This window comes from Pteronotus mesoamericanus, unplaced genomic scaffold, assembly GCF_021234165.1.
Source record: "Pteronotus mesoamericanus isolate MK-2021 breed Mesoamerican mustached bat unplaced genomic scaffold, CSHL_Meso_final contig_169, whole genome shotgun sequence".
NCBI classification, from domain to species: domain Eukaryota; kingdom Metazoa; phylum Chordata; class Mammalia; order Chiroptera; family Mormoopidae; genus Pteronotus; species Pteronotus mesoamericanus.
Genome location: NW_026555068.1, coordinates 7706450 through 7718770, shown reverse-complemented (window position 1 = coordinate 7718770; position 12321 = coordinate 7706450). Strand labels below are relative to the sequence as shown.

Below are 12321 nucleotides of genomic sequence, written 5' to 3'. Positions count from 1 at the left end.
GTAGAGGGTGGTAAGAAGCAGAGAAACCAGGCGGTAGGACTTCAAAGTGGGGACCTGCAACAGAAGAGAGGCCGGGGACGAACCAGATAACAATAACAAGGTCATGGAGAGTCACCAGAGTGGGGGGAAACCTGGGGTGGAAGTAGAGAGGGTAATAGCAGGGACCGAACCTGGGGGAGGCTCTGGGTGGAGTTGGGCCTGGGACCAGGGAGGAGCGGGAACACGCCGTGGGGCTGAGGCTCTGGCCTGGCGCCGGTGGTAGCAGCCCAGTCCCCTGACCTGGTAGCAGTCCCAGCCTCAGCGCCTTGATCCCGCAGGTGGGCATCACCCTGCACTACTCTTCACTGTCCACACTGCTCTGGATGGGTGTGAAGGCCCGCGTCCTCCACAAGGAGCTCACCTGGAGGGCGCCCCCTCCACAGGAAGGGGACTCTGCCCCATCTGCTCCCCGTCCCATGCTCCGGTACATGCTTCCAGATGTCAGCTTTGCAGTGGGAAAGGGCTCAGAGGGAGGTTAGGACACCAAAATCGATTTTCTCAGGGCGGATGCAGGGCGGGTCCGAGGTCCTGGGAAACCACTCTCCAAAGACAGAAAAGGCAAGGCACCAGCCTGCGCCAGGTTGCTGAAGGTCATGGAAATGGGTGCATCCTTAGGACTTCTGAGGCATGACCAGGGCAGGGAAGGAGGTGCCTACCGCAATAGCAGGGAAGGGCACTGAGCAGGGATCCCGGGAACCCGAGTGGTGCCCTCCGACTTCTGCACTTAGGGTGAGGGAAAACAATTTGGCCTCTCTCCCTTCAAACAGTCTTGGCCAAGTCCTCTAGGGATCTACCAAGCCTGCACTATAGGGGCCTTGCATCCCTGGCAAAAAAAAAATAAAAAATAAAAAAATCTGATGGAATTTAAAGGGGAAAGGAGATGGGACAGAGGCCCTGAGTCAAGGGCTCTGAGCACCTGGTTCCTCTCCCTTGCTCCCTCTCTCTCTGACCACCCCAATCCATTCCTCTCCAGGTTCTATTTGATCGCCGGAGGGATCCCACTCATCATCTGTGGCATCACAGCCGCTGTCAACATCCACAACTACCGGGACCACAGCCCCTAGTGAGCACGCTGCCTGCCTGCCCGCCTGCCTGCCCCAAACCTACCCACCCCAGCACCAGATGCCTTCTACTCCACTGGCAGGGGCACCTGCTGGGCCCACCCAGCCCTGATCCCACCCAGCCCTGATCCCACCTAAGCCTGTGCATGCTGACTAAGCCTGTCTCTGCCTGTCAACTCACTGTATGCGCTGCGTCCCCACCCACCCAGCCTATGGGCCCCGCCTCAAACTTGCCTCCCCTCCTCATCTACTGCCTGTGTCTCCCCTCAGCTGCTGGCTGGTGTGGCGTCCAAGCCTAGGAGCCTTCTACATCCCGGTGGCTTTGATTCTGCTGATTACCTGGATCTATTTCCTGTGTGCAGGGCTGCGTTTGAGGGGTCCTCTGGCACAGAGCTCAAAGGGGGGCACGAGCAGGGTCTCCCTCGACCCAGGGGAGGAGCTGAGGGGTTCCACCAGACTCCGGAGCAGTGGCCCCCTCCTGAGTGACTCAGGCTCCCTTCTGGCTACCGGGAGCGCCGGGGTGGTGACGCCTGGACCCCCAGAGGATATTGATGGCCTCTATTCTCCGGGAGTCCAGCTGGGGGCGCTGGTGACCACGCATTTCCTGTACCTGGCCATGTGGGCCTGCGGGGCTCTGGCGGTGTCCCAGCGCTGGCTGCCCCGGGTCGTGTGCAGCTGTCTGTATGGGGTGGCGGCCTCGGCCCTGGGCCTCTTCGTCTTCACCCACCACTGTGCCAGGCGCAGGGACGTTAGGGCCTCCTGGCGCGTCTGCTGTCCCCCTGCCTCGGCCTCGCGTGCGTCACCTCCAGCCGTGCCGGCCGCCGCCCCAGACGACGGTTCCCCGGTGTTCGGAGAGGGACCCGCTTCCCTGAAGTCATCCCCGAGTGGCAGCAGCGGTGGCCACGCCCCGCCCCCAGGCCCCTGCAAGCTCACCAACCTGCAGCTGGCCCAGAGTCAGGTGTGCGAGGCAGGGGTGGTGGCCCGTGGGGAAGGGGAGCCAGAGCCCGTGGGCTCCCGAGGAAGCCTCGCCCCTCGCCACCCCAACAACCTGCCCCACGGGCGCCGAGTGCACAAGAGTCGGGCCAAGGGGCACCGCACGGGGGAGGCGGGCAGCAAGAACCGGCTCAAGGCACTGCGCGGGGGCGCGGCGGCCGGGGCACCCGAGCTACTGTCCAGCGAGAGCGGCAGCCTGCACAACAGCCCGTCCGACAGCTACCCGGGCAGCAGCCGCAACAGCCCCGGCGCCCGCCTCCAGCTGGAGGGCGAGCCCACGCTCACGCCATCGGAGGGCAGCGACACGAGCGCTGCGCCGCTCCCAGAGGCTGGTCGGCCGGGCCAGCGCCGCAGCGCCAGTCGCGACAACCTCAAGGGCGCGCTGGAGAAGGAAAGCAAGCGCCGCTCCTACCCGCTCAACACGGCCAGTCTGAACGGTGCCCCCAAAGGTGGCAAGTACGATGACATCACGATGGCCTCTGGCGCTGAGGCGGCCGGTGGCGGCTGCATGAAGACGGGCCTCTGGAAAAGCGAGACCACCGTCTAGGGTGGGGCGGGTGACACTTTAGGACTTGCTAGCCACATGGGCTTGTTATCCCCGGCTTCCCGGGGGACCTCAAAGACGTCTGTCGGTACGTCCAGGTTTGAGGTGGAAGTGCCCAGGGCTGCACCTGGGCTCACCAGCTTTAGCTCTAGAGGTTGGGGGAAGGACTAGGCAGAGGCCTACCACTGCCGAGAGGGCCATCCCTCTGGGGTAGCGACAGACAATCCCAGAGCCACAGGCAGGATAATTTCCATCCCAGCCCCGGCTAGTCTGGGCAGTTTTCAGTGCTGTCCAGCAGGCTCCTCCTGACGTGCTCCCCGCATCTTGTCCACCCTGACTCATGGGTGGTCATCAGCTTTATTAGGAGAACACGGATGGGAGCTTGAGAACAATGTTCTCTCACTGCCCTCTCCTCAAGTCTGCCACCTGGGCCTAGATTCTAGGGCCTCTCACCCACCCATTTTTGGCTAACTGGGGAGCCAGCCTTAGCAGATGAGCCAGGTGACCAGGACCAACCGGAGGTGACATGGTGCTGCTTTACAGATTAACTATGCAAGAGGGGAAGGCGGGACAGTGTGTGAGAGGCAGCTTGGGAGACCAAGGCAGGAGGGCAGGTGCACGATTGGGGGGGGGATACCATTCCCACACGAGTGGTACACATACCATACAGCAGGGCTCCAAAGTGGCACTTCAAGGCAAAGCCAAGGGTCTACACCTAAGAAGTGCACGCTGCCTAGGGATGTGAGGGAAGTAGAGTAGTGCTTAGGTTTGGGGCTGAAGTTAGTCCTGCCTCAAACCTAGTCCTATAAACAATGCCCTGAGGGGGGCTCCAGCACAGGAATGCAGGTGGTGTTGGAGAAGCACTTTCTGTCCAATGACAAGACCCATGTCCCCATCTCAGCCTCCCAACACGAAGGGACTAAGGAGAAGTACTTCCCTGCCTCCATGAGGCCACAGGGAAGACCCATGCCAATCATCTGATCTCTAGCTCCCTTTTAAGGGGAAACCTCCAAAACATCAAACCAGCTTCCTGCCACAGAGAAGCCGAGGCCAAATCCTTCCAGGTGGCAGGCACAGTCCCTACATCTCCCCTGGGGCCTGAGCCTCCACTTTTAAACACCAGCACTCCTATTTCTCCCCCAACCTAAGAAGCAACCGCCAGCCTTTTACTACAGGACCCAGTAAACGTGGAGGGAACCTGGGGCCTTGTACACAGCATCATGAAAACAAGGCCTAGTCCGGGTCCCCTCTCAGTCACCCCAGCCTGATCACCAAGGTGAAAAAAGGCACAGGGGAGGAAAGGAAACCACACGCCTTGGGATGGATCCTGTTATTTATGCTTGCTGCACAGACGATATTAGACAGGAAAAAAAAAAAAAAAGCTTTGTATTATTCTTCCACATATGCTGGCTGCTGTTTACATACCCTGCCAATGCCTTAGCACTGGAGAGCTTTTTGCAATACGCTGGGGAGAGGGGAGGGAGGGGATGAAAAGTGCCAAAGAAAACTTGTTTTTAAAAGCTCGGGTTTTATACAATAGAATGTTTTCTAGCAGATGCCTCTTGTTTTAATATATTAAAATTTTGCAAAGCCCTTTGAGCTATAACCTTAGTCCACCCACGGTCCTTTTGTTATGAGGTAGAGGATCTCATGGTACCATACACATTAACCCACCAAGACCCAGGAAAGGACACGGGGCCAAGAGTTGCCCAGTTCCTGTTCCGTGAGGGCTGATGACGTTAGAAATGCCAAGTGCCCCAAACCAGTAGGGAGGCCCCCGTCAGCCCTGCAGCAGCAGTGTATCCAATTCAAACCAGGAGCAGGAGAGCCCGACCCCCCTCCCAACAGTCTACGAGGAAAGCCATCCCATGGAACGTGAACACATGCAACCTGCTCTCTAGCACTAAGGAACGGGGCTCTCTCTAACCCAGGTGTCCCCACATTCCTTCTGGTTCCTACTCCGGGACCTGGGCTCCAATTAGCTGCAGAGCCGCTCTCAGTTCCTTTAAACATGAAAGACAACACATAAGGACTTGTACACACTTATTTCTCTGGATATGATAGCCTATTATCAAGTTGCTGTTAGAGTGGGGTAAAGTGTTCCCTTCGACCCCCAAAGTGCATCAAGGAGGGTTAGGGTTACTAGTGGCCGCTTGTCTAGCAGCTTGGGCTCTCTGAAAGTCCCTCACTTCCTGAGGGGTGCGCAAGTACTGCTCTATTTCACTATCAGAAATGTTCTCATCTCCGGTGACCGTGGAGGCAGGGGGGGTGGGGCAGACCCGCTTTGGGGGCTTCAACATGCAGGGTGGGAGAAGAAGGGCAGGACTAGCTGGTCGCTTCCCTGCTGGCAAATCTGCAGGACTATTATCCACTTCCCCTTTTCCCTGTCCTTGCCCTTGTCCCTGTCCCTGCAGCTCCTTCTCCTGGGCCTCCACTGCTGCTGCTCCTTCTCGAAAGGCTTTGCGGATCAAGGTGTGGCGGTGCTGGAGCAGGTCACCAATGTGCTTCACCACAGACCGTTTGTCAAGTTTCAGAACTTGCAACCAGGCCAGCTGCTCGGCCATCCGCAGCAGCACAGCCAGCAGCTCCTGTAAGCGGGAGGAAGCCGGGTAGGGCAGGTCCACATTTGCCAATTTACAAAATCGGGCCAGGGAACATGTCAGACGAGCCGAAGGCTGCAGCGACTGCCAAGCCAAGAAAGCAGCAGCAGTGATGACAGGCAAGGGATGCCGCCCGGTCACCAGCCACGTCTCATCTGCCAGCTCCACCAGCTGCCGTGTTCGTGACAGCATCTTCTCTTTGTTTTCCACGTATTTGGCGGGCACAGATGGGGAGGCTTGAAACAGTTTGAAGCTGAAAAAACCAAACCAAGGGTCTTGTCTCAGTGCCTAAGGGGAGGCTGCAGGCTGCTCTTCCAAAATGAGGAAGAACAGTCTGCTCAAGATGGGCAAGCTGTTCTAGCCTCTTGGGAACACTCATGTTGCTGGGCAGGAAGTTTCATGCAGGTACTGAGAGAAGACTGGGTTAGTCATCTGCTTGTGAGGTCGAGGGCAGGAGAATGCAAAAGGGAGTTAACATCTGTTGAGTAACCCGTCAGCTTCTGAGTACTTTACAAATGTTCTTTTGCCTTCTCTACACCTTGTTATGTGCATTTATAGTTGAAAACTTGCCCATAGTCACCCGGCTAGGAAGTAACCAAGCTTCAAACCCAACACTATTGGGTACTGATAGCCTTTGCTTTCCACTATATCTTGTCAGAAAAAAAAAAAAAAAAAAAAGAACACAGCTACTGAAAAACAAAACCAGAATTAGCTTCCAACTGCAGTTCTGTCACCTACTAATGTTATTTCATATTCTTTCAGCTCCATTGGCAGTTGATCCTGCTGAGGCAGGGCTGTTGCATACAGCCACGCAGGCCGCACACGTAAGCAGTGCAACTCAGGAGCTCTGTGCCAAAGCTAATACCTACTTTCCTACATCATTAGGTTGCTGTGAGAGCGAAGAGTTTTGAAAATTATAGCCTTCTAGAAATGTAAAATGGATCGATCTTATTAGTACTAGGCACAGGAGAGGGAGAACAGATTTTTCTCCCGCATCCTTTTAGATAAGCTTTAGTCAAGAAAAGACAGCCAAAGGTAAAAAGGTTCAGGTCTAAGGACCCATCCCATCCCCACACCTCCCACTAGGCAGGTACCTGCTACAGTAGGTCTTCACCAGGTCTGTCAAGCACAGAGATGGCACATCCAGCCCCAGAAGCTTCACAATCTGCATGTAGGTTCCAGAAAACATATCCAAATCTGCATATAACAGGGTGCAGATGGTTCCCATGGTTAGGGGCCAGTTATGCTGTCGGCAGGTGATTAAGACACAGCACCCAACCAACACCTCCTTCTTTTGCATCCTGGCAGCACGGATGCCAGAGTGCTGGTATGCCTGTTGGTAGTAAGCAACTGCTGTGTCCTCAAATGTGGATGGCAACTGCAGAACTCGACAGAGGTCCCTCACTCGGCGGAGGCCTAGGGAAACACAGAGCAAGAGTAAGAGGAGTCAAAGGAGCTACTGTGCAGCTCCTAGCAATTTCTGCTAAACTTGCCTTTGATATGAGATGCACATGTAATGTACTGCCTTTCCTGCAATAACAGGAATGACACCTAGTGGAGTCATTCTAAAGGCATAAAGAAATTTGTGGGAAGAAGTCACTCTTCAGCCCACCATTTCTGAGAGGCTGGTGTGGTTCAGAGTCAACGCAAATTCTAATCTGGACTCCTTGAGTCTACCTCAAACGCATCCCTGAGCAAACCCAAACTTAAACTGATTTGCTACCTTTCCTAGAACCATCCCCTTCCTTTATGTCTAATCACCATTCTCTTCTACTCTACTTTACGTGGTAACCCTGAAACCAGGAAAAGCAAGCACACAGGCAGGACCATCAGTAGAATTTTCTTTAAAGCCACTGTGTCATAAAAAGTTGATTCTTACCTTGTTGCTGACTGCGACTAACTTGTTCATTTTCCCCTGTGCTCCGGGAATATGTTACTTCTGGAGGAAAAAAAAAAAAAAAGGTGGAGAGAGACAACAAATAGTTTGCTTAGCCTTTATCTACTAGACCCCTGCGCTCCCACCATACAAAGCCAGGGAGCAGAATTCAAATAATTAGATATTCGCTTGCTGTCTCACAGAAGGTGCCCATCTATACACTTTAAGGCCCATCTGGTTTTCTATGTCCACAGCACTGTCAAATACACAGAGGCTGAGGAAGACTAGGGCTGCACTGAGGTTCCAAGTGCTCCAAATTTTTGTAAATGTCAGTTCAAATTTGCACCCTCCCCTACATCCAATCTGAGCAATTTCCCCGGCTGTGGATTTTGAAGGCTGCATTGATTAGGGACTTGGAAAGCAAACTGAAAGAAGGAAAAAAAAAAAGATGTTTTGCCAATTAGTATTAAAAACTACATCGGGGCAATAGCATGTGCTGTATTCACAGAGCTGACCCACAGTATTTCCACCACGACCAGAATGGGTAAATTGAGGGGAACTTTGTTTCTCTTTGTTTCATTTATTGAACTTTCTTATACTTACTATACGTGCGCGTTATTGTACTAGATGCTAGAAAAACCCACGTGAACAGCCGTCCCTAACCTTCTGCGGCTCACTCGTTCACTTTAGGTTGTTTCCTGCCGTATTTAAGTGTGTACGTGACAAGGAGTATGCAGGAGATAAGAAAAATCTGATTTCACTCCCTCCACTGCCCCAGCCTCTACCCACAGCCCTGGGAAGGACGGCAGAGATACCTCGGAGGTTGCCCTCGTCGCTGAAGGTAGTAGTAAGAACTCCCTCGGTGACCACGCAGCCGCAGTCAGAGCACACCAGCTGGCTCTGCGAATAGTGTGAGTCTTCCACGAGGTCTGTGGAGCCGCAGTCGGGGCAGCGTCCGCCGCCCGGCATCGCACCACCTTCCCAGTGCCGCGGAAGCTGTCAGATACCCAGCCCAACGTCTCCAACAGCAACTGTGGGGAACCTTTTAAGTGCTGCACCTTTCTCTTCCGGCCAGAGCGATCTCGGTATGGGTGGATCTCCCCGCTCCGCCACGGCACGCTACTTCCGGTCCGTTCCTTCGGGGACTCGGGTGAAAACATAAGCTAGGAGACGAGGTTCCTGGTCTGAACTATGTCTTTGGGTTCCCAGCTATCTGTTGGTGCTTTGAGGCGGGTCAGGCTGGGAGTTGAATTTAGGTGAACGTTCTGCCTACGTGGACCCACATAATAGACAAGAAATTATCGCCCTCCTGAACAACTGTTTTTTTCTAAGACGCTGGGGGAATCCGAGATTTTCCATTTCTCATGGAAACAAATGTTGATTTTGGCCGTAGAACAAAGTATGGTAAATCCCTAAAAGGGAGAGTAGTGGAGTGAGAGTAGGACATTGTGTTCTACTTTCTAGAGCAGCTTTCCCAAGCAAGTTGTTGCCCCTCTTTGCAGTCTGTTTTTCTCAGCTGTAGAATGAGGGAATATAACTAAAATCCAGAGTGGCAAACTCAAATGCTTTCAGAAGCAATGTCTTAGGGAGTTGGAATGAAAGAATATGGAGTGGTGTAGCCTTTGGCAAAGTGAAGGATTCAAGCAGATGCAGATGTTTTTAAAAGCTTGAGTTTTAAAATGTTCCAAGATTCCGGCTCCAAAGTTCCTAGCTTGGTATAGTATAGGTCAGTGGTTTCCAACCTTTCTCATCTCATGGCACACATAAATTAATTATTAAAACTGTATGGTACACCAGGAAGTATATTTTTTTGCTGATCTGGCAAAAAAAATAGGTATAATTTTGATTCATTCACACTGGATCGCTATTGTATTGGCTGTTGTCACTTTTTAGTTTGAAAATCTAAGGGAAAAGGGGTCAGTGGTGCTAAATAGTCAAGTATTGCATGTTGTAAAAATTCTTGTGGCACAGTGTTTGAATATTGCTAGTATAGGTCAAAGAATCTTAAGTAAAACTGATGCTGTTACTGAAACCAAACTTACCAATTAAAAATTATGTCCTATTTGAGTATAAATAAAAAGTTACAAAAAAAGAGAGTGTATTTTCTTATAAGTAAATCTACATGGCACTCTAACAATAAATATTTTAATGCTTGGGAGTTTTAGAATCAATTGTGTCTGAAAAATAAGAAAGTTGAGTTAAATGACAGGTACAGCCAGAAGCCTGTCCTAATGACTCAAGGAAAGCAGATGGGAGTCATGATAGCAAGTGTGGAAAATTTCTGTTTCTCAGGCCAATAATGGAGAATTTCAGGGATGCCTCTGGCATTAGTAATTTTAGAAACTGTTGTGGGCTAAATTTCAACCTTGCATTGGGAGTTGGGGGTGCAGAATCAGTTCATCCCATCCCATTGAGAACAGAAAATCATTGAACAGCTATGCAGAATGAATTGAAAGATAAGGGTGTCTTGTTAGCCCCTTAACAAATAGGGATACACAGTCCCTTGAGGAATGAGATACAGGTTACAGCTGCTTTCTTTAGAAGATCAGTAAATTATTATGCATCCCTAGAGCTGAAAAAATTCTAAAGAAAAATGGTGCTTAGTTGTCTGAAATTGTCAAGGCCATGCATCCAGTTAATCTTCATACAGAGCATTTGAGCCTCAAAATGAAAAGAATCTCATTGGACAGAGCTATAGGTTCTTTCGAAAGAGCTACAATCAGCAGTGAGGCATAGAAGTCTGCCTAATGAGACTGTGAATTCCCTAGACTGCAATGAGGAACAGGGATATATATGGCAAAAAAAAAGGTAGCATGTTGTCTATAATCCATGCATCAGGCCTGGACATTCTTCCCCCTAGTGTGTTGTACGTGATGAGGATTTATTTCTGGTTGTCCAGCAGATAAATATTGAGACATACTTGCAAGCTCATGTGCACACACACCTCAGAATTTCTGAGTTAGTTTTAGACAGTATAGTCAATGTTCTTAGTGAGGAGGGAAACATGTGCCTAAAAACAACATAGCTGGGATTGAGAGTAGCTCTTTATATTATCATACAAGAATGGCATTAAATTCCACTCATTCCTAATTTTGTACAGATCTTGAACATAACTGCATTTTTTTAAGAGTGGGATTTTATTAAAGGCATCTACCCATGACAGAAGTCTTAAAATTCTGCTTTCCCTCATGTGACTCACAGTAAAGTGGAAGAGCAGCTTTACGATCCTCCAGCCAGCAGGGGTGGAGGGGGGATTTTCCTTTCCAGTCACAGGCGTGTGGGAGCATAAAAGAGCCTTTCGCTAAGATTCTAACAGGCTGGGAGGTGGACAGGCCCCAGGCCAGAAGATGGCGCACTCTACTAAGACGTGTAGTCTGGGATTCACCACTTTCCCAGGAAGAAATTGACTTATTTAGAAAATTTATTTGCCATCCTCTGGGAAATCAGAGCAGATACACCACCCTCATTGCCCTTCCCACTGCTACAAATGCTTTTAAGAGTTACCATCATTCAACGATACTGATGATCTGTTTAACAGATGCTCCTCGAACCCTTCTCCCCCACCGCCGTCTGTGAAACCGGAACCATGTTTCTTATCTCCGTATCACTGGAGCTCACATGGTACCTGATACACGGGCTTTTAGAATGCTGAATGCCCAGAATGGGCTGGATTTGAGCAGAAAGCTGCTGTGGAGGGGAGGCGATTGGAAAGGCTACCCCAGCCATGGTTCAGATGGGAAATGCTGACCTTAAGGCCAGAGTTCTTTCTAGAAAGGAAACCAGAGAGGAAGGCACTGATGGTGTGGGACCCAGTTCTCCCGTGGTCAGATATGTGTGTTCTAGTTCGCTGTTTGCCTGTCTGGCTTGCCTTTGGATTGCACGTCTCTGAGGAAATGATCTGGCTTTTTCATCCCTGGGTGTTGGGAACCCCTGCTACAGTGAGGACTGGCAGCAGGAAACAGCCATTCAACCCCTGGGAATGTCCTGGGTGGGCCTGGCAGAAGTGACACACAGACTTTCTCAGAGGCAGAATCATGCTAATCCAGAGCAAGTAACTAAAGGGAGTCGAGCTGCCCTCAGGTCCTTAATCTGGCTTTACCCCTAGGCTCCTCCCAGCTCAGCTGACTGAAATTTCAGAACATTTTTAAACCAGTTTTACTCCAAGCACCGAGAACCCTCTCCTCTGTCACACTAGCCTGGCAGTTGGCTTGGGCCTTCCAGCCATTCTGACAGGATTTCCTTTCATGGCCTCAATTCTGTAGTGGACACACATTCTTCTCCAACACTCACAGAGGACAGCCACAGGACAGAGCATGGCCAAGACTTCCTAAACCCTGGTGCCAAATAACCTCACTTTTCCCTCTTGCATTGTTTATTCTGCAGCTCCATTTTCTCTCTCCTGAGACGAGGATTGATGTGTTCAATTTCTTGAACTCCTAAGAACAAAGGCATCTGATAACTCTAAGGAGGTGGTCACAGGCCCCATTTGCTGCATAAACTGAATACCAGTCCCCTTATCTGGAACTTCCCTCCTCAGGGAACCTGTGTGTCTTATCTGACCTCATCTTGAAGGAGGATTGAGTTATACGGTCTTAATTTTCCCTGCCTGCTCCAGCCCTCCAGGATTCCAAGTGAATCAGAACACTATCTCCTTGACCCCCAAAGTGATCCTAGACTAGGGGTCAGCAAACTTTTTCTGTAAAGGGCCAAACAACAAATACATATTTAGGTTTAGCATATGATAAAGTTTCTGTTGCAACTACTCTAGTCTGCTGCTGTCACATGGAAAGTCATAGACAAGAAACTGAGCATGGCTGTATTCCAATAAAACTGTGTGGACACTAAAATTTGAATTCCATGTAATTTTCATGTGTCATAAAATAGTGCCATTTTGACTTTTTAAATTTAATTATTAAAAATGTAAAAATCAGCATTCAGGGTCGTGTCGTTGACTATGCTTATCACTGTGTGCATTAGGTCTCTAGACTTATTTATCCCACGTTTAAAAAAAAAAAAAAAGAAAGGTAAAAATCATTCTTGGCTGGATGGCTGTACAAAAACAGGAAACAGGCCGTGTGTGCTGCCCATGTTCCAGGCCTCTGGGTCAGACAGGCGAGTTCAAATTCCTCCTCAACTGCTCACTGTGTAACCCTAGGCAAACTGAAGTTCTGATGCCTGAGACTCATCTGCATAATGGAAATCTTATCT

General features: G+C 50.6%; 2 protein-coding genes across 2 annotated transcripts in view; one reads left to right on the top strand and one right to left on the bottom strand.

Moving 5' to 3' along the window:
* The window catches only part of ADGRA2 (adhesion G protein-coupled receptor A2), a 37630-nt gene extending 33531 nt beyond the window's left edge, over positions 1-4099 (top strand). The window contains exons 17-19 of the mRNA XM_054566036.1: positions 318-463; positions 1013-1102; positions 1371-4099. Coding sequence (XP_054422011.1) covers positions 318-463; positions 1013-1102; positions 1371-2640 — 1506 coding nt within the window. The 3' untranslated portion in view covers positions 2641-4099. The remainder of the gene's footprint in view (positions 1-317; positions 464-1012; positions 1103-1370) is intronic.
* Positions 4100-4181: 82 nt separating this feature from the next.
* Positions 4182-8279, bottom strand: BRF2 (BRF2 RNA polymerase III transcription initiation factor subunit). The gene is made up of 4 exons (XM_054566033.1): positions 7929-8279; positions 7117-7176; positions 6332-6653; positions 4182-5490 (listed from the first exon to the last, which is right to left on the bottom strand). The coding sequence occupies exons 1-4, from the start codon at positions 8080-8082 to the stop codon at positions 4761-4763; spliced, it is 1266 nt and encodes a 421-aa protein (XP_054422008.1). The 5' UTR covers positions 8083-8279; the 3' UTR covers positions 4182-4760.
* Between the last annotated feature and the right edge of the window lie 4042 nt (positions 8280-12321).